The following is a 21,885-nucleotide window of genomic DNA, read 5'->3' on the forward strand; positions in this document are numbered from 1 at the left end:
TGATGTTCTGGGACACTGTGTCAAGTTCTGCCTTTCTCTTTTAAAATAAACACACTATGTCAACAACAACTGCACATGGTTACGTTTTGCTAACAGTGGGTTCAGGAAAAAAGAACAGGGTTTGACTTTACAGTCTTACAGGAAGCAAACACCAGCCTCCAGGTGAAAGTCCATGTTTCTTGACCCATCCAGCAACCCTCCTACTCGATCTTCCACCACCAACTTTTGTTGTTGTTTGTTGCTGCATTTCCCCCTGATGCCACTGGGCGCCATTAAAAAACAACAGCAACCAGCCATGTATCATGCCGATGTGAAAGGACGGCTTTTTTCATCTGTCTGATGCCAGAAGTCACTTGAGCAAGTGTCGGTTTTTGACAACTTCAGAGTGAGGCGGGGTTGATAGACACATCACCGGCTTCTCCAGCCAGGATTGTGTCACCAAAACCAGGTATCTTTGGCCAAAACATGTACCTAAACATAACCACACTCTAATCACAGCATTGTTGAAACATAACGTACAAATGTAACACATCTGTGGTTTGCAGAAACGTAAAATTGCCAAAATTTATTCTGGCGACTGGGTTGCCCCACAGGAATATAATTCCGGTAATGAATTCCTCTTATTTTAAAACAGTCAAGTTGAGTCAAGTATGATTTTAACCAAGACACCTGCCGAGCTCCAAACCACTGTTAGAGACCAACGAACAACAGAAGTGATTGTTTTTTTAAAGAGTCATTGCTGTGTTTCCAGAGGGGATAGTATCACAACAAGCAGGTATTTACTGCCAAATCATGATCATTTTCCGAACCATAAGCAAGAGGTTTTTGACCCTAAATCTCACCACACATTAACAGGCATTGCTGAAATGTAAAGTTTCGACGTATGTGCTGCATAGTATTGTATAAATGTAATGTATCTATTGTTTGTATAAATGTACAATGCCATTTTTTTTTTTTGCAGTAGGTTGAGTTGCAGTTCTATAACGGATCTGATGTAGCGTCTCTCTGGTGTAGAGGTGGTGAGGGCTGGGGATATAAGGGCCACTGTTATTGTTTTTATTTCTTATTTTTACCTACTCTGTTCATTTGTCATGTCTGAGCTGTTTTGTTCTGTGTTGTATACGAAACATTTTATAAACATATTCCTAAAGAAATAAGTCTTTTTTTCTGTGAAGCATTAAGAGGGAGAGTTAGACATATTAATCCAACTGGGTCCAAACAGGACAGACTGATGCTATTATCTTTATTGTTAAAAAAAAATAAAACAAAATAAAGATAAAGCTAAAATAGTCCATCTCTCAGTGCTGTCTGACTTCCTGCCTGTCTCTCAGCTCAAAGCTCATTGTTCCTACTGAAGACATAAATCTTTGAAAACATCCCACAAATGCATACAGTAGTTTTAAATGAGCAATGCTTGAATTTATAGACTCTGTCTTTGTCTGGTGGCTCCATAAAGGTCTTAAACAAATTACAAAGTCATATAAAGTAATGAATTTTAAGTGTATTTTACAGTAACAGTCAGTCGGTGGAGTCTCTGCTTCTTCAGCAGATTCAGTTTGTCTTCAGTGTTTGTGTCAGTCAGCTGTGACGGTGTGTGTGTGTGTGTGTGTGTGTGTGTGCAGCAGTGAGTCCTGTCTGTCTGTTGCAGATATCTATCTCTGCGCGAGGCTTTGTCTAGGTTTTGTTTCAGGCTTTAGTTCTCTGTGTGGGAGCTGAACTCATCAGTCTGACTGAGAGACTGACGAGTGACCGTGGTATGAACACATGACATCAGCTGGACATGTGATGTTTGTTTTATAGGCAGGATATTAATATGCCACAGTGAAGAGAGCTGACATCATGACATCACTTCCTCTGCAACTTCTGTAACTCAGCACAAACTCTCATTCAGCATTACTTTCATCTTCTGTCAGAGTTTACTCCTCAAAATAAATCAGCTCACTGCAGCAGCTGATGTTACAAATATAAAGTTTTTCAACTTGAACTTTATGAGCACAGAAAACTCTCAGACACTCTTCTGTCGAGCTGTGACCTTTAACCAGCCAACATCTGGGGCTTGTGGGAATCCTGGGGCATGTTCAATCTGAAAATGGTGTGCACCATTTTCCTACTGTTTCTAGATTGAACGAATTGTTTCTTTGAAATGGTTTTAAACTTTCAGGTATGTTTCCTCTTGTTCGGTGGGTGTGTCAGAGGTGTTAGAAGTCTTAGTGACGTATAAAAACCAAATTCTGGTCAATGTTTACTTATTGTGCGTACAGTTTCGCTTTTATTTCACACTTGCTTTGGTAATGTAAACATATATTTCTCATGCCAATAAAGCCTCTGTGAATTGATTTAAATGAAACCCCCTCATATTAAAAAGCAATGTGTCTGCATAACACAAGAGAGTGTTTAGCACACCACTGTTTAAATTAACATTTTGTTATGTTTCTGGTTTTCACCCAAGTGGCCTGGGCTCGCCTCCTGATATGTGAAGTCACATGTCCTTTGGTTTCAGCTTCCCTGTTGATAAGCTCCCTTCAAAGGGCTTTCACTATGAATGAGAAACAATGGCCTGTTGTTAACAGATCAGTAATTATAAGTGATGAAATCAGAGAATCACAGAAACCCAATACTGACCGGCAGAATCTGACTGAAGCAGAAATCTCACACACAGATAACCTGTAGACTGACAGTCGCACACACCAGCAGCTTTAAAAATCTATTGCGCATGATGACATTATACTTCTTACTCAGCTGTAAACTCACACAGCAAAACTGTATAAAACCAATAAATAGAAAAAAATGTGCTCATTGCATTCAATATATTAACATTTATATACATAATTAGAAGCCCAGCACAAAAAGATGCACAGTGTTAATGTCCATAAATTATTTATCTGTCTTTTGGTGTCTTTTCACAACCCAATCACAGAATAAATGTTGGCATTGTATATTTCTGCAAACCAGGGATACCTTGTATGGTATGTTATATGGTAGTATGTAGTGGATACGACGAAACTTAAGGTTTCAACAACGTTGTGGTTAATGTGTGGTAATGTTTGGGCACAAAACCACTTGGTGATGGTTAGGAAAAGATCATGTTTGGGCTTAAAATAAAAGGGTTTTGGGGGAACAATCCCCGCTGGAAACACAGTGATGGGTCGCTAAAAACACCCACATTTAGTGACCAAAAATCCACTGGAAACACAGTGAGGTCTTGGTAAAAAACTATTGGTTTTGTTGTTTGTTTGTGCCTCCTAGGTTTCACATCCTAGACCATCCCCTCCACCTCCTGATGACAAAGTCAGCTCATACACTACAAACTTTAGAAACCTTGACATGATACATATGAAACGTACAGATGTAACGTATTAGTAGTTTGCAGAAATGTACAACGCCAACATTTTCTACTGGTGACTGGACTACTTTTCAACAGTTATTCCTCCCTCTAACAGCAGGAGGCTCATTGCGGTCCATATGCTGAAGTTTACACCTGTGTTTTCTTCAGGTGTCTGCTTCAGTCCTTCAGGTGTCCTGAGGAGAAACACGGACGTCCACTCTGAATCACACGAACATCATTCGTCTTTAAACCTGCAGAGAAAAGCTCTGGACTTTGGTTACAGTGGTAAACTGAGTCTCTGCTGTTGGAAACCATGGAAGGATTCTTCTGTGGCGGCTCAGGAAGTTTAACAGGACGATTCCCGAATCCAAATGATCTGTCCACAGACAGTCTCCGTCCTCTCCTGCTGGGGGTGCTGTTCCACATGTGAGTGCCCATATGAACCTGCAACAGGACAGGCAGTGGTTACCATTTAGGACATGCTGATGTGCCCTTCGTTAGATCTCCAACAAAACTTATTTTATTTTATTTCTGCTGTAATGTTGAAATCTCTGACATTAGTCATTTTAATGTGAGTTTTATCATTGGAGGTGATATAATTTAGACAGCAGTTCCCATATGGTCTAGCGGTTAGGATTCCTGGTTTTCACCCAGGCGGCCCGGGTTCGACTCCCGGTATGGGAATGAAACTTTAGTCAGGGACAGTTCTGATGAGACACTGATAATGATTGTAGCTCTGTGTGAAAACGGTAACCCTCTAACACCTTGAAAACAGTTAACACAGTCGTCAAGCTAAAAAATGCAACCGGGCTCTTCGTCTACAGCAGTGCAACTTCAACAGATGAGATGCTACATTGGTCAATCAAAGACATGCAAACACAGTGTGGTAAATAACTTTGTAACATGAATCAGAGTTCTGCATCGGTGCAGTTTTGCAAACCCACATCTGCCCACGCCTGCAAAGATCAGTACCTGAACCAAGCCAATCTGTACACACTTCGACCTGTCAATAGAAGTCCCACGACCTGACCCATGATTAAACGCACTGTTTTTGTTATGTTGTTTTACATAATGTAGTGTCCCACTCAGATGTGCAAAGAGCCTGCTCAGTAAGCTCCCACCTGTTGTTGCTGTAATTTGCGGTAATCATCAGTCCAGATATCCACAGTAACTGCCCCATTGGCCTCAGTCACCTGGATCCTCAGCTCCAGAATCTGCCCAAGCTGCGTTTAGTTCATATTTACTCATGCCCATGAATTTATATGAATATATTTTTTATCTACTGAAAAATGTTTTTGTGGTTTACTCGGCAGGTACTTGCAGATACCGTGGGTATCCAACCCGGCGCAGGACTCTAAAGTGAATTCTGTGTTTCTGCTGTTTACTTTGCAATTGTCAAAACGAAAGATTAAAGAAAGTATCATTCTGTTATTAACTGGACTTTCTAGATCATATTGCATTGTCACAACAACAGGCCTACACCATCACAGCTTTCTGAACTGTTTTAACACAAGACTGTTAACACTACAATTTACAATGAGACCACAGTTCGTGCACTTCAACAGAGTCACCACCATCAGTCTGATCTTTTATAGCTCTAATGTAAAGTTTCTCTTCAATTCCATGCTGGCTAAACAGTGATTCCCATACCGGGAGTTGAACCCGGGCCGCCTGGGTGAAAACCAGGAATCCTAACCGCTAGACCATATGGGACTTCTCATAGACACCCCACAGTGATTTACAGTGTAGCAGGTGGCAAGAAACATGCAGAGTCAAAAGACATTTGTCAAGCAGAACTGTAAATATGCTGATGCTGACATCAGTTCTCGCAATACTTTAACAGATACCCCTTTTCCGCCAACATGGAACCGTTCTGTTCGGGTTCCCGCACCTAATTCTGAACCATTCAGAGCATTTTAACTAAAATTATATTGGCTCAGAACCCAAAAAAGTTGACACCATTGACACATGCCTGCTGAGCCAGAGGCAATCTGGTTAGGGTTAACTGTAGTATAGGTACTCTCAATTACAGTGGTTAGAACTGTATGTTTTACAGATTCATGTTGGTTAAATGTTGATTCCCATACTGGGAGTTGAACCCAGGCCGCCTGGGTGAAAACCAGGAATCCTAACCGCTAGACCATATGGGACTTCTTTTAGAGAGCCCACAGCGATTTAAAGTGCATCACATGGCAAGAAACATGCAGAGTCAAAAGACATTTGTCAAGCAGAACTGTAAATATGTTGAATGAATGTCATGCAGGAGGTGACATCAGTTCTTGCAGTACTTTCACAGATACTCCTTTTCCGCCAACATGGAACTGGTTCCGTTCAGGTTCCCGCACCTAATTTTGAACCATTCAGAGCATTTTGACGAAAATGATATTGACTCAGAACCCGAAAAAGTTGGTTCCCAGCTGGAGCCAAAAAAATCGGATTCTTCGTGCTCACCATGATGACATCAGTGGGTGTGTCCAAGACGATGGAAACTATCTATTAGCTGTATGACACCATTGAAACATGGCTGCTGAGCCAGAGGTAATCTGGTTAGAGTTAACTCTAGTTTACTGTAGATACTTTCAATTGCGGTGGTTAGGACTGTATGTTTTACAGATCCAAGCTGGTTAAACATAGATTCCCATACCGGGAGTTGAACCCGGGCCGCCTGGGTGAAAACCAGGAATCCTAACCGCTAGACCATATGGGACTGATTCACTGCTAAATAGGACTACTTTCTGAATCAGTTCATAGTCTGAAGGCCTGAAACATGATTCAGGCAAGTACATGAACTCTGACAATCTGAGCTCTACAAGACTTATATCAAACATTGTATTCTAGAGTGAGTCATTTGATACAGCTTAACATCACAGCCAGCAGTTTGAGGACTGCTGTAAGGGGGTGATGTGGCATGACACAACAAGAAAAACCTGATGTCCTCTGTCTGGCTTCAACTCCACTCAAAACCAGTTTCACAGCTGAATAGTCCAAATACAGAAGTATTTAGGAGGACTGTATGCAGGCATCTCTACAGATTCATGCTGGTTAAATAATGATTCCCATACCAGAAATTGAACCCAGACCCTCTGGGTGAAATCCAAGAATCCTGACCACTAGACCTGGAAGTGGATCAGAAATGACCTGGGCTCAGATGTTGTATCAAAGTCTGCTCAGGTTTTAAGCCTTCAAATCAGGCAAAGCTGTGCCAGCACTATGTACTTGAAAGGGACACGCTCATTTCCCAGGGACTGTGAACTGACCAATATGCAGTGGTGTACTGGAGGGTATATGCAGGTATACGGGGTATACCCACCTCTTTTTCTGGCCATTCATAGTATACCCACCTATCAGCCAAAAAGATACTGGGATATATAGGAGAGTGTATCTACTTCCTTCTTTGTAACCAATGCATCTGCCTAATAGTACACCTACATCGTCAACTACCACCACATCACTGCCAATATGGGTGCAAAGATTTTAAGGCTGCAGGCGAATTGTCAAAATAAAAAATGACCTTCTATGACCTTTCCTGACCACTTTTCCTTGACCTCAATGGAAATCATCATGAGGTGGTGAAGGAAAGATAGATATAAGAAAGGAATCCCTGAAGCTCCTTTCTTTCACATTTAGACAATTCCACTAGCTCTTATCACGATGAACACTCAGATACCTCCAAGTCATTTCACTCAGGTAGGAACCATCTTAGGTAGTAAGGACTATTTAACAGCAGCCTTGGTTCTAGGTTCTACCTTGTGTTTTATTGTGTTTACAAACCAGGATTTTGTTGATATACGCCACTAAAAAGGCGATGTTGCTTTGAATACCGGGACAAACATTGCCCTTTTTTATACATTGTTTGTTAGGAAAGTTTAGCTATGTGACTGAAAACTGGACTGACTGCTCTGAATCAGAATACTGCCTGTATATTGAAACTTCTCTTAACACATGTCCTCCATTATCAATTGCTGTGTTTGCTGAGTTGATGATTTAGGTTCAGGAACTTGTCCCCCAAGTACAGGGAGAACAGTGGAAACTAAAGCAGAACCTTTGGGAAGTTATGGGTCTTTAAGTTCCTGTAGTAGAAAAGCCCTTTAAATACAGTATATACGCAGGTGAAACCAACCTTTAGATTTCCTTTGGTAGTAAAAGCTCGTCCACAGACAGCACAGGCAAATGGCCTCTCCCCAGTGTGAGTCCTCTCATGGATCTGCAGAGCACTAGAGGAGGAGAAGCTCTTCCCACAAGTCTTGCAGTGGTGTTGTTTGGGTGTCCGGCGAGGTGGTGCTACAGCACATACAGAAGACTCTAAAACAGAACAGCTCTGGGAATGACCAGGAAGGTCCTCGCCATTCCTAAAGGAGGAGTTCAGGACAGCAGCAGTCTCTGTCTTCACAGCTGGTGAGCCGATGGATAACATGGAGCTGTTATGGTTGGGTGCTTGGTTAGGATTGGAAGGTTCGAAGAGATGTGATGGGAAGACCCTCATTTGATGTGTGAGCATGTGCTGCTTGAGATTCCCTTTAGTGGAAAAGCCCCTGTTGCATGTTGTGCAGATAAACGGTCTCTCCTTAGTGTGGCTTCTGTAGTGGATATCCAAGGCACTTTGACAGGCAAAAGTCTTCCCACATATATCACAATACGTGTTCTTCAGGACTCCCTTTTCTCTGAGACTGTGAATAAAGTTTGGAGAATCTTCGGCATGGTTAAATAAGGTAAGGTCGGTGGGCGCTGCAGCAGATGCATGGAGAGTTAAAGTGGCTGAGTCGAGCCACGTCTGGAGTGGCTCTTCAAGCCTTACAGTTTTAAAATACATTGAAGTTTGTCCATTAGGAGACAGAGACTGCTTGGAAGCTGAAATGTTGGACATGGGAAATGTACCAATCCACTGACTGGCTTCAGCAGCATGTTGGTTATTTGTGTCATTGGATCCTTCTGGTCTCTCTGTTTTGATCCATTTGAACTGCAGCTCCCCATGTGGCCTCTTGTTAGCATCAGTTAGATTTTTACCAAACGATGGGGCCAAACAGAGGGATAAGGATTTGAATCTAGACTGCTGGTTGTCACAAAAGTCCCCATTATTGTCTTCTGAGATGTTCTTCCTGTGATTCAATTTTGTTTTGTCCCTGAATCCTTCGTTGCAATCCACTGAGTATGTCTGATTTGTACGGTCTGCACTGGGTAAGAGACCTTCCATGTGCATGTGCACATGTTGCTGCAAGACAACAGCATTCGTGAACTTCCTTTGGCAGATAGGGCACGAGTGCTGGGCCCTCAGTGGGGCGGTAGCACGGTGAACAGCCTGGTGCGTCTTCAGGTTTCCTTTGGTTGTGAAAGCTCGGCCACAAAGTTTACACCGGTAAGGACGCTCCCCTGTATGTGTTCGATAGTGCATCCTCAGAGCGCTCTGACAGCTGAGGATGCGGTGGCAGATGACACACTCGTTTGGGTCTGACACTTTTTGGTCAGTGGTGTCAGATGGCAGCTGGAGTTTGATGTTTGGTGTTGAGTGTTTTAGTGAAAGGAATCCTGAAAATGAGGTGGAACTGGGATGGATGAATGGATTGAGTTTGACAGCGACCAACTCCTCTGACTTTGTGGTCATCATTTTAGAGACAAAGTTAAAAGATGGTTTTACACCTTCACTTTGAAGACTCATTGTTCTTTGTTGCCTGGTCTCCACTGAGGCTGGCATCTTTGTAGATTTTGCTTTTGACCTGAAGTCCATGCTTGCAGCTGAATCAAAGTAAAGATCCCCTTGAGTAAGTGGAAGGGGTACAGAGATAAGGTTCTCCTCTTTCTTGATGAGAGAGGACAGGTTGGTTGAGTGCGGCTTCTCCAGAGAACCAGAGGTCATTGTGGTTTTGGAAGGTGACCTATCAAGCCATCTTAAAGCTGCTTTCTCTGGTAACATACCAAAATAAATCCCAGCATTGGTTTGGATTTTGTCCAGGTGCCCTGGAGCAAAATAAGGGTTCATCTGGATGTGTGGGTACCTCTCTTTGTGCCTCTGAAAATGAACCTTTAGGTTCCCCCGGGTGGAGAACCTGTTTCCACAGACGTTGCATTTGTATGGCCGCTCTCCAGTGTGGGATCGCAGATGAATTTGCAAGGCACTGTCGCTCCCAAAACCTTTGCTGCAAAATCTGCATCTGTGTTTGAAGAGAAACTCTTTTGAAGGCGTGGCTGCAGAATGCTTCAGATTCTTGCATTTGCTCTGCTGGGCCAAAGCTGCCAGGGCATCCAGATCCTCCACGATTGCACTGATGTTTGGTATAGACTCTGTATGCTCACTGCGGGATGAAGGGTGAGGTGCATGAGAGTTCTCAGAAGTCTTACTGATGAAGCAATTATTACTAAACATCAAAGAGGACATCTTGGTTTGGGACAAGAAACTAAGTTGGGAGTCCATGTGTTGTGTTTTAGAAATGCGCTCATGAGCTGCTGTCGTCATGAGCTCATTAAGACTCTCTGAGGACTCTGACATCACATCTTTGCTGTCAGGTTGACTTTGATTTAGCTGCTCTGTGACTGTGAACTGTTTGTAGCCACTGATGTTAGCAGATTGAGTCGATAAGCTTTTGGCTAACCCTGCAGCTGCAGCTAGCTGCTGAGACAGATGAGTGCCGAGAGCCTTGAGCTGATTGGTGGATTTTGAAGACGGCAGCTCCTTGGTGCAGATCATCAGGGTCTCTGGTGTTTCAGCCTGGTGAGAAGCAAACAACAGAACATGGTGACGGATTTGATCAATGAGCTGCAGCTGGTGGACCTGTTGTATCTGCAGGGCGAGGAGCTGCTGCAGCAGAGACGAGATGTTGGTCTGACTGCGGCAGCTGTCCGAGTGCATCAGCTGTGAAAACTGAGCCACGGCCACTTTAGTGCTCTCCAGGTTTTCAATAACGACGTTGCTCTTCATCCACGAGTATCCTGCTGGGTCGGATGAGCAGCCCTGCTGAGGTAAGGATTCTGGGAAATCCGAGGTACAAAGGTCATCATCAGTTTTACATTCAGTGCCACTGACACTCTGGTTACTGCTGGAGCTTGAGGGACTTTCTGCATGTCTACTTCTGCTAAAACAATCCATGAAATCTGCGCTTCTGTTGGATCTGTCCTGTGATGGGCTGGCTGGTGACCAGATGGATTGCAGATCCTCGTCCTCATTCACGATCAGAACTGGTGGATTTGGAGAGCAGGCGGTTTGATGTTGTTGCAGATCTGACAGCGCAGTAAACTCAGCACAGCATCGGCTGCAGACATGAACACAGAGATCCACTGCAGGAGGAGAGTCCGCACTGAGAGACACATCATCTGAAACAGATTTCAGAATGAAAATTATTATCATCATTATAATAATTTGCTGCACTTTTCTGCAACATTTTAAAAAGCATTCATAATAGACTGGGCTTTCTTTATCAGAGGGTGGCTGAGGTGTTTTTTTTTTTTTTTGCCATTATCTTGACACTCTGAAGCTACAAATATTTTTCCTTGAGCTTCACTGAGTGACTGGAGGAAAATCAATGTCCTTCCCTTTACCATCAATAACCATATTTTTTATATTTACACCAAATAAAAATATTGGAGCCAATGCAACAAGCAAACAACAGGAGTGTGAGTTATCACAAATCCTCCTCACAAATCACATAATTTTACTATTTAAAACTTTAATGAGACGCAGAATAAAATGATTTTGATGACATGATATGTTTAAGGACCATCGGAAATTTGAAAATCCATCGATAATGTCTGTTTGTACAGTTTCTTGCTGTGATAAGTTATATAATTTTGGTGATTTTTGAAGAAAACATGACAGTGGCATTTAGGATTAAGAGGGTTGTTTAATAAACAGTTTAGTTTAGTTTAGCTTAGTCATTTTCCAACTTATAAAACTCAAATGTACTGGTAGATAGACAATACATAAAAGTTAAGTTAATACTTAATGTTGATTATGCTTAATTTAGCATTAAAAAGGGTAAACAAAAACAAAACAAACCAGGACCGAAAAGGTGTAGGCTGAAGCTTCAGCTTATCACACCTACCCTTTTAACATTCATTGTTTTTGTCAGCTCCCTTTGAAATACCAAATACAACCATATAAAGATGAATGTCCCTCCTTTAAGCCAAAATAAAAAGCACTAGTCCCTCCCCAGTGCTTTAATATGATTTGAAACAATCTGTTTACGTGTATAATTTACAAGTTACAGAGCTGTTCATGAACACTCGTCTCTCTTTTTCAACAGGAATCTCAAACAAAGTCTAACGTCAGTGACTGGACCGGCAGCAAATCAGACTAATTTTAATTTAAGATTAGTCTGAAACATCATCACACCAATTTCTCACCTGAGTGAACTCAAAATGTTTTAATTAAGAATTAACGCCAGTCTTATTATTTATAGAACTCACTGTTTTTCAGAGTTTAAATTTAAATATGTTGAAGTTTAATTCAAACTTTAACAGAGCAGATTTAACTCTCTTATTGAAACAAGGTTCAATAATATTCAAATTAATCAAGAAAAACACAACAGATCAACAACATAAATAAACTTGCACTGTAGTACTACTGTATACTGAACTATAGATGTACAGTAATTCTACCACTGATCATTAGGTTTTATGTGATAGGAATACTGTAAAAATAAAATAATACTGAATGATAGAAAATGACTGATTTTACTTTACATCCACAACTTCTGCTAATAAACAAGTTATTTTTCCAATAATTCCCATAAAGATAAACTGCACAGATTGTTTTCCTCAAACATTATGATAAATATTCTGCATTAAAATAACTCACCGGTGTGTCTGCGCAGAGATAAATCATCAGTGTGGACCTGCTGTGGTTTCAGCTGTTTCCTCCGTGACATGTTTCCAACTCTGACTGACTGAATGAGACAAAGACAGAGACAGAGAGACGAGAGAGACGAGAGAGAGCATAGAAAATACAGTATTTGTCATAACAAACCACACCCACCACACACACACACACACACACACACACACACACACACACCTATTTATCTCAGTGTGTAAATTTGAGTTTGTCACTGTTCAAATTCCAACTAAAATCACAATGATATAGTTTCAGTTTAATGTATTGTTAGTCATTTTCTTGTTATCAAAAGGAAGAAAAAAATGTTTTATGAAAATATCAGAAAAGCTGGAGGCTGTGTGTCCCTGTCTGAGTTTAAATGACAGTGTTAACTAAATTTTACACACACTGTTTTTACTGTGTGTACACGTATATTCATAAAAAGTACCTGCATGTGAGCAATAAATAATATGTTAAGAAGCACAGACATTAACTGAGACTTAAAGTTTGCTTCTGACATTTTCTGAAACTAGATTGTTTTAAGGTTCTGTATATAACGTGTTTACATGTATTCATAATTTTTAATTTCCAATGGGTGAACAGGTTGTAACGTAACTTAAAAACTGTGACCTTCCCAACTGTTTCAGTTGCCAATAACAGCCTCTGGACTGATTTTCTATGTAAAGGACTGGTGACAAAAGTTACGGAAAAATCCAAAGGATGTTCTTGAGTGACTTCAGCTAGTGTGCAACAGTAATGCTAGCTTACAAATGGAGTCCAGTTCACACATGTTGTGCTTCTATACATTTTGCAGTGGCAGTCCGTCACTGACGGACTTTCATTTAGCACCCTGTAGCAACTCGTATTTCGCCAGAGTGTGACAGGGGGACCACCTTCTCTACATCCCGACTCCTCGCCAGATCAGAAGACTTTCTGTTGCTGCCATACAAGGGTTAGATGCAGTGCTGCCGCTGGCCACCAGCCCACCATGAACCCCAGTGGGCTTGCATTGACTGAATTCGAGTTGATACACTAGGGCTAGGGTAGTCCTAGTGGTGGGGAGTGAGGCATCAGACACCAACGGAAAAAGCATCGGCATGATATACGGCCGGTCGCCGTTATAGTTTAAGCGGGAAATGCGGTGGGACAAGGACGAAAGTTAAGGTGGCGAAAGTCCCAGTGGTGCAGGTGGGAGAGGTGGCAGATGGGTCCAACAAACACCGACTTTCACCCAAGAGAGCAGTGTTCACATCCCATAAGATTCTAAAGATAAACCCAGTTTTTTGGCCTAAACCCAAGCATGGTTTTTTGTTTTTGTTGAAGGAAAAAAACGTAGTAGTGCTTTTATTTTGAAAGAGACTGTATGTAAACGTTACATTTCCTGTGAAAACAGAAGTGTATTTTGAAAGAAGACAAGGCATGTAACAGGCAGAACTTGACATGGCTTCCCACAACGTCAACAACCAACGCACCCAGGGTACCTTGCATGTCATATGTAGACGTGGAAAGTCCAAACGTCAACATGTGACATGGTCGGAGTGAGAATGTGTTGGCTTTCTATCAATATGATCATGGTCAGCCACGGTCAGACTTGTGTTTGTCACTGTTTTGGTCGATGCCCAGACAGCTAATGGCTGCACAGTGTGAACAACAGGATGCTGACTGCAGGTCACTGAACGTCCTCAGAGAGAGGGGTCACTAATAACAAGGATTTTCTGAACGTTACATTCAGTACCTTTAACATTTTTATAATCGACTATAAAATCTGCTGCTATTTATTAATATCCATCAGTTAGCCTCAACATTCAAGTTTATGTTTTTATGATTAACTCTTCATGTGTCTGCTGTTTGTTGTTTAGCGCTCAGTAACCTGAGAGGTGAGGAGTTCACTCAGCTGCTGGTCTCTGAAGTCATGTGATTCACACCTGTGTGTCTCAGGTGTGTGTGTGTGTAGGTTCATCCAGGTGTTCTCTCAGGTACTCTGTTATTAGATATGAAAACTTCTCAGAAGCTCAGACCCCGGGGCCGTTAGCAACCTACTCCAGGGGCCAACAGGGAAACTCACACCAACACTGAGTAGACCTCACTTCCTGTCTGCTCAGGTGTGATACACAACCTGAGGTACAAGTGTGTGAATCATTTTAAAAAATGAATTCTGATATTTGGAAGAGGTAAAACAGTTAACTGCTTTTCATTATAAAAGACACTTTCAGTAGCTACACTGTGATTTATATTAGTATTTAATTTAACTGCTCATTTTCTTTGGTTTCTACACATTTCATTAAAGTTGCTCTGAGGTGACAGGAAGATTCAAATGTTGTCAGTGATGAAATATTATCTGGAAGAAACATCCTCTTTTAGATGAGAGGTCTGGTGATGTTCTATATTTATCATAGTGACATGTTTCTCAATCAAAATAAACACATACGCACACAAATAATGAGGACCGATGTCTCTGAGACCCCAAACTGAACATTTAAACATATTTCTAGAGGCCTGAAGAATAAATAAATCAATTAAAAAAAGCAAAAAATAGAGAAGAGACACAAAAAGAAACACTTTGTACAGCAGGAACACGTTTTTTCTTAATCCTATGAATCATCATGACACATCAGATTCATTTGCTGACCTCACTGTGAATCATTGCATTAATACATGAAGCAGCAGGCAGTCGGTCAGAGACAGGATCAAATTTAAAGAGGACCTATTATGTTCATTTTCAGGATCATACGCTGTATTTTGGGTTTGTACTAGAACATGTTCACATGCTTTAATGTTCAAAAAACACTTCATTCTCCTCATCCTGTCTGTGCTAGAACACCTGTATCTGGCTGAGAAGCTCTGTTTTACTGCCGTCTCTTAAAGACCTGCCCCCTGAAAAGCCCAGTCTGCTCTGATTGGTCAGCGTTTATCTCAGTGTCTTTGCACCTTCATTGCACCTGGAGGAATGAACGTAACAGAAAAAAGTAGTACTTTGTACCGTTAAAAATCACCAATAAAAGCCAATAAATTGTTCCAGCAGGAATATGATCTAAAATAAACATCAGTAATAAGATGACATGTTTCCCTGACGTTAGCATGTAGCGACATGTAGCAGTGTATGTAATGTAAACACTTGCAGTAGCGTGCCTGGAGCAGATGATCATATCAAGAAATCCAGCCTGCTCTCATTCTAAAGCCATCAGATACTTCTTTGTCTGTGATTTCTGCATCAGCCACCGACGCCAAAAGCCACCTTTCATTGTGGTATGATATGCTGGGCGGCGTCAGTTTGTAATGCGGCCACACAGCACATGTCGCAGTAGTATGATACACCACAGGATGGTATCAGTTTGAAATGCTAATGGTAACACAGATTATAAGGAGCTAGCAAGTTCCCATAAGGTGGGCAGGAGTGGAGGTGGATGTGTCCAACAAATCCCAGACTTTCACCCAGGAGCCCAGTGTTTGCTTCCCATATGAATGCAAACCCAAACTATGATGTTTTTCTTCCAAACCTAACCATGTGCTTTTGTTTATGTCCTGACATTGGTTGCGGTGTCCCAGAACATCAGCAGGAGACACTGGAGGGTACCTAGCACGTAATACATAGTCGTGAGAGTCCACTGACAACGTGGTGATTTGTGACAACTTGGGATGCAAACACATTGAGAAGTCCAACGCGCTCTCATCCCAATCTGTGAAATATTGCTTTGTCAGGGGAGCAACACATCCAAATATAATGTGCTCGATACTAGGGTTGGGTCAGTATGAGAAAAAAAAACAAAAAACGGTCCAGTTTTTGTAAAATACCGCATCAAGTCGGTAATACCGGACTTTCGCCACTTGGGGGCGCAATTGACTCATTTAAAATAAAAAACGACCGTAGGACTATGGCAAGCCGTTTTAACGTTTAATAGCTAGACTGGATATTCATATCTGATATCTGCAACATAATTTTGCCTAGTCAAAACTCTTATTCAAGATATCTGTAATTTAGTTTTGACTAGTCAAAACTCTAATTACAGGTATTATTTAGTTTTGACTAGTAAGATTCAAACTATTTTTGCCATTCATGTGTATGGGGTTTGTCATTATAGATATCTCCAATGTAGTTGTGGATATCTGCAATTGTTATTTTGGATATCTGCAACTGAATTGTGGATATCTGTAATTCCAGTTTGAGATATCTACATTTTAATTTTGACTAGTCATAATTCAAGTTCAAGATATCTTTAATTATCATCAATTGAAGATATCTACGTGGTCCTTTCTAGATATCTTGAATTGAGTTTCAGATAGTCAGAATGACGTTGTAGATATCTTGAATTCGAATTATGACTAGTCAAAATGACGTTGTAGATATCTGTAACTGAATTATGACTAGTCAAAATGACGTTGTAGATATCCGCAACTGAATTATGACTAGTCAAAATGACGTTGTAGATATCTCAAACTGGAATTATAGATAGTCATAATGTAATTGTAGATATCTATAATGACAAACCCCATACACATGAATGGCAAAAATAGTTTGAATCTTACTAGTCAAAACTGAATTACAGATATCTGTAACTGTAGTTTTTAACTAGTCAGAATGACGTTACCGATATCTGTAATTCAGTTTTGACTAGTCAGAATGGCGGTACAGATATCTTAAATTAAAATTCATACTAGTCACAATGACATTACTACTAGTCAAAATGACGTTATAGATATCTACAATGGTAAATTCATACTAGTCACAATGACATTACTACTAGTCAAAATGACATTATAGATATCTACAATGGTAATTTCTGTAACTGTAGTTTTGACTAGTCAGAATGACGTTACCGATATCTGTAATTCAGTTTTGACTAGTCAGAATGGCGGTACAGATATCTTAAATTAAAATTTATACTAGTCACAATGACATTACTACTAGTCAAAATGACGTTATAGATATCTATAATGGTAATTCTGGATAGCCGGACTTAGTGATTAAATGTTAAAACAGCTTGCCATAGTAGGACAACAGAGTGACAGTAACAAGTTGTTTCTTTTATTCCTTACAAATAAATTTTGCAGCTTACTCAATCAGTGCAATCAAGGGTTGCCTCCTTCGTCTGGCTCAAAGCCAAAGTGTTGCTATAGTGACGCATTCTTTGATTTCGTCGAGACTAAATTGTCTGCCATTATCGACTCCCCGTCACTATTAAACAAACTCCAGGCTACAGTAGAGGCCTCGGTGCATGCGCACTCGCATCCTCTAGCTCAGTCCCTGCCCCACCCCCCTCTCTCTCCTGCTTGCTGTGCGCTTGGTGAAGAGGCAGACACAGGTGCCCACAGACTCGGGTGTACTATAAGCGGAGCAGACTCCGTGTAAAAATGTCCGTGAAAAATCCCCGCAATGTGAAAAATACATGCAGAACAGTCTTTTGTGTGACACTGGTGCGCGGAGCAGAGTCCACGCGGTCGTGCTTTGCGCGCACAGGGCTTGCAGACGTCCACTTTTACCGGGTGGACCTCTGTGGCGTCCGCTCTGTGTACGTTCCGCCCGAGTATGCAGTCAGGTCGGTCTAAAAAAAAAACCCGGTGCAAGACGGAGTACGGAACCGAATTGGTATTACCGAGAACCGACCCAACCCTACTCAATATTGTCCTGCATCAGTTTTGGATATTCAGAGACTGCATGTCAATTTACACTTGTTACATGTGTTGTGACTTTTCAAAATAAACTTCTGTTTTTACAGGAAATGTACAGTTTGTGTTCAATTAATGCAGACAGTTTTTATTTTCAAAATAAACTTCAGACGAATGGAACCAAACCAAGCCAAGGTCACTGACAAAGCAGCAGTATTTGATGACATGGATTGAGAACAGGCTGAGAAATCCATCACCAGCTGACATCAGCTTGTCCCGTTGGAAACAGAGTACTCAGAACGGTCTGAAGCCTGAGGTTTTTACTCACAGGGAATACTGTCAAATATGTTTACCTCATTATTTAGAACTTTGGACACTTTTAATTTGAACATCTTCTTTATTTTTCTTCTACACTACACAAAAACCACGAGAGCTGTGTGTCATGGGGAAGATATTTGTGCACAGATTATGAGAGCTGATAATTCAGAACTCGTCTGCAGTGAAACTGAGAGATGTTTTCATATCTGTTGAGTCGGAGCGGGTTCAGATTTTGGCAACAGTGATGGTGTTGGTGTTAACTTTGTATCTCAACAACCATCAGAACCAAGCAGCAAACGTCTACTGTATTTTTGATAAAGAGGATGACCATGATGATGATGATGAGTGTGGTGTCAACACACTGTGAGTCTATTGTATTAAAGACCCCCCACCCCCCACAACCCCCTCTTACAGACAGATGACTAATGCAGCACAATTATATGTTGAACAGAAAGTGTTCGTCACTGCTGCTGAGTGTCGACAGTCTCAAAACAAAAAAGCTACAGACACAGTGACTTTATTGTCCAGCCGGCTTTTACACTAATAACTCTAATTATAAATAAAAACAAAACATATCAGTTAACAGAAGCGTGACATCATGGAGTCTCATCATCACCAGAAACCAGCATGAACATATTTCCTAAAATGCTAAACTATCCCTTCAAAGGACTTGTTTTCTAGTGTGTTAGTGTATAAAATGGTCTATTTACTCTTTTGCATACAGATAAAGTTCCCCTTCTTCTTTGCTATGGGAGAAAGATGTATGTGTTGTTTCATGTTTTCACAGACATGGATGTAAACTGTAACTGCACTTGACTAGCTCAGGGAGGCATTCAACGACAAGGTAAAAGAATATCTACATCAACATGAATGAAAGTTCAGACCTGTGAAGCCTCCTCATCCACCTGCTGACGTCACTTTGACTTTCTCATTCATCAGTCAGAGCGAGAACAGCTCAGACGAACATGAAGCAGATTTACTGCATCAGTCATGTCGGAGGAGTGAAGGTGCAGTTTGTGATGTTAATAAATCTCAGAGGTCCCGCCAGCAGCTCTCGGTGTTATACGACTCTGCCAGTGTCAGTTTACAACATGAACTCAGCTGGACCAAACTTTGTTCCTCTACATGCAAATGACCCTGTCAGGCCTGAAACATGAGGCCTGTCAGTCCAGACTCTGGGCTTCATTTAACACCTCAACACTTGAGTCACAAAGACAACTTCAGTCTACATTTAAAGTTGCACAAAGAACTTTAAGTCGAGACTGATACTGACATAGTTAGCATGCTAATGTTTAGCTAACGTTAGCTTAGCGGCTAAGAAACTTTTTACAGCAAATGATGCATTTGTGATCTCTGTTAATTTAATATTGGCATTACATTTGATGAAGAGCGCATTATGACTTGTTTAGGACTTGAAATTCAACATTTAGGACTTGGGACTTACCTGTCTTGACTTGATACTAGACTTGGGACTTGCCTGTCTTAACGTGGGACTTGCCTTAGGACTTGACAGTCTTCACTTGGGACTTGAGTTAGGACTTGACAGTCTTCACTTGTGACTTGCTTGTCTTGAGTTGGGACTTGACACGGGACTTGCCTGTTTCCACTTGGATCTTGCCTTAGGACTTGACAGTCTTCAGTTGGGACTTGAGTTAGGACTTGACAGTCTTGACTTGGGACTTGTCTGTCTTGACTTGGGACTTGACATGGGACTTCCCTGTCTTGACTTGGTACTTGACTTGGGACTTGACCGTTTTCACATGAGACTTGACTTGGGATTTGTCTGTCTTGACTTGGGACTTGAGTTAGGACTTGACAGTCTTGACTTGGGACTTGACTCGAGAGCTGACAGTCTTCACCTGGAACTTGACTTATGGCTTGACAGCCTTCACTTGGGACTTGACAGTCTTCATTTGGGACTTGACTTGGGACTTGTCTGTCTTGACTTGGTACTTGACCTGGGATTTGACCGTTTTCACACGAGACTTGACTTGGGACTTGACAGTCTTCACTTGGGACTTACCTGTCTTGACTTGGTACTAGACTTGGGACTTGCCTGTCTTAACTTGGGATTTGCCTTAGGACTTGACAGTCTTCATTTGGGACTTGACAGTCTTCACTTGGGACTTGAGTTAGGACTTTACAGTCTTCACTTGGGACTTGAGTTAGGACTTTACAGTCTTCACTTGGGACTTGCCTGTCTTGATTTGGGACTTGACATGGGACTTGCCTGTTTTCACTTGGATCTTGCCTTAGGACTTGACAGTCTTCATTTGGGACTTGACAGTCTTCATTTGGGACTTGAGTTAGGACTTTACAGTCTTCACTTGGGACTTGCCTGTCTTGACTTGGGACTTGACTTGGGACTTCCCTGTCTTGACTTGGTACTTGACTTGGGACTTGACCGTTTTCACATGAGACTTGACTTGGGACTTGCCTGTCTTGACTTGGGACTTGCCTGTCTTGACTTGGTACTTGAGTTAGGACTTGACAGTCTTGACTTGGTACTTGAGTTAGGACTTGACAGTCTTGACTTGGGACTTGCCTTGATGCTTGTTAGTCTTGACTTGGGACTTGACTCGAGAGCTGACAGTCTTCTCCTGGAACTTGACTTATGGCTTGTCAATCTTCACTTGGGACTTGACAGTCTTCACTTGGGACTTGACTTAGGGCTTGACAGTCTTCACTTGAGACTTGCCTATCCTGACTCGGGACTTTACTTGATGCTTGTTAGTCTTGACTTGGGACTTGACTTGAGAGTTGATGGTCTTCACCTGGGACTTGACTTAGGGCTTGATAGTCTTCACTTAAGGCTTGACTTGGGACCTGACAGTCTTCAGTTGGGACTTGTCTGTCTTGACTTGAGACTTGAGCACAAAGACTTGAGACTTACTTGTGACTTGGAAAACACTGACTTGTTCCCACCTCTGGCTTTGCTGTATTTCATCTTCCTCCAGTGTGAACTAACTGGCAGCTCTCAGAGTAACTCCTCAGCACTGACTGGGGAAAGCTTTCGAGGAGGTGCTGCAGGAGGAGGTGATGGTGATGGAGGTGGAGGTGCTGATGGTGGTGAAGGAGTTGACAGTGTTGGAGGAGGTAATGGGTGGATGTCAGCTGCAGGAGCACATGGAGCAGCTTCTTTAACCTGTGAGTCCTAGGTGAACTCAGTCAGCTGACGACCATCCTGTGTCAGCCAGGGTAGGGTAGGTAAACAATATGAATGTGTATCTGTATGTAAATATGTGTATTTGTTGTTGTTGTGTATGTTGTTTTGTATGTTTTCTTTTTTTAAAGGCCCTTCTAGGGACGGGCATTGGAAATTAGCAGTAGCTATAAATGCTGTGATACATTGCATTGGTTAATTACTGTGCAATTCTCTATGTATATGTATCTGTCCCTATCAAATAAACATGAAAATGAAAATGAAATCACCTGCTGACGCTGGTTCAGTCTCTTCACAGACAGTAAACTTCAGCTCCATCAGTCTGAGTTCAACACATGATGATCAGATCCTCCACAGTTACAGTCTGTCTGGTTTCCACTAACACAACGTCTGTTTTAAATACAGTTTTACTTTGACTGTTGCAGCTTCAGATGAATGTGTTAATTTTGACTTGTGTAATTTAGTCTGGAGGACGAGGTTATTGTTCTTCAATAGACAATGTTTTATCATTATTTAATTCAAGTAAAGTGAGTGAAAGTTGTTGCTGGTTTTATACTTTTGAACTTGTTTAATAAATTCATGTAGACTCATAAAGTCATGGAGGCCGGACAGTGTCAAAACGTCATTCATGTTTCCTAACAGCGCCCTCTGGTGGAGACACACAGAAACAACCAG

At 41.5% G+C, this 21,885-nt stretch overlaps 1 protein-coding gene and 4 non-coding genes across 5 annotated transcripts; 1 reads left to right on the forward strand and 4 right to left on the reverse strand.

The window, feature by feature from the left end:
* Window positions 1–2,060: 2,060 nt before the first annotated feature.
* On the reverse strand, window positions 2,061–12,189 carry sall1b (spalt-like transcription factor 1b). Its single transcript, XM_033634581.2, has 3 exons — window positions 12,111–12,189; window positions 7,446–10,627; window positions 2,061–3,769 (listed from the first exon to the last, which is right to left on the reverse strand). The coding sequence occupies exons 1-3, from the start codon at window positions 12,178–12,180 to the stop codon at window positions 3,503–3,505; spliced, it is 3,519 nt and encodes a 1,172-aa protein (XP_033490472.1). The 5' UTR covers window positions 12,181–12,189; the 3' UTR covers window positions 2,061–3,502.
* trnae-uuc (transfer RNA glutamic acid (anticodon UUC)) lies at window positions 3,938–4,009 on the forward strand. Its single transcript has one exon. It is a non-coding gene; the product is annotated as a tRNA-Glu (tRNA).
* trnae-uuc (transfer RNA glutamic acid (anticodon UUC)) lies at window positions 4,967–5,038 on the reverse strand. Its single transcript has one exon. It is a non-coding gene; the product is annotated as a tRNA-Glu (tRNA).
* trnae-uuc (transfer RNA glutamic acid (anticodon UUC)) lies at window positions 5,404–5,475 on the reverse strand. The gene has a single exon. It is a non-coding gene; the product is annotated as a tRNA-Glu (tRNA).
* trnae-uuc (transfer RNA glutamic acid (anticodon UUC)) lies at window positions 5,961–6,032 on the reverse strand. Its single transcript has one exon. It is a non-coding gene; the product is annotated as a tRNA-Glu (tRNA).
* Window positions 12,190–21,885: the final 9,696 nt, after the last annotated feature.

Source organism: Epinephelus lanceolatus, chromosome 5 (genome assembly GCF_041903045.1).
Source record: "Epinephelus lanceolatus isolate andai-2023 chromosome 5, ASM4190304v1, whole genome shotgun sequence".
NCBI classification, from domain to species: Eukaryota; Metazoa; Chordata; class Actinopteri; order Perciformes; family Serranidae; genus Epinephelus; species Epinephelus lanceolatus.

What these genes read in the sequence shown, in the direction of transcription:
- sall1b (XM_033634581.2), bottom strand. Translation starts at nt 12,180, where the DNA reads ATGTCACGGAGGAAACAGCTGAAACCACAGCAGGTCCACACTGATGAT. An exon ending in ATCTCTGCGCAGACACACCG is followed by an intron (nt 10,628 to 12,110) that starts GTGAGTTATTTT and finishes AATCTGTTTCAG; the next exon opens with ATGATGTGTCTCTCAGTGCG. An exon ending in CTACCAAAGGAAATCTAAAG is followed by an intron (nt 3,770 to 7,445) that starts GTTGGTTTCACC and finishes GTCCTGTTGCAG; the next exon opens with GTTCATATGGGCACTCACAT.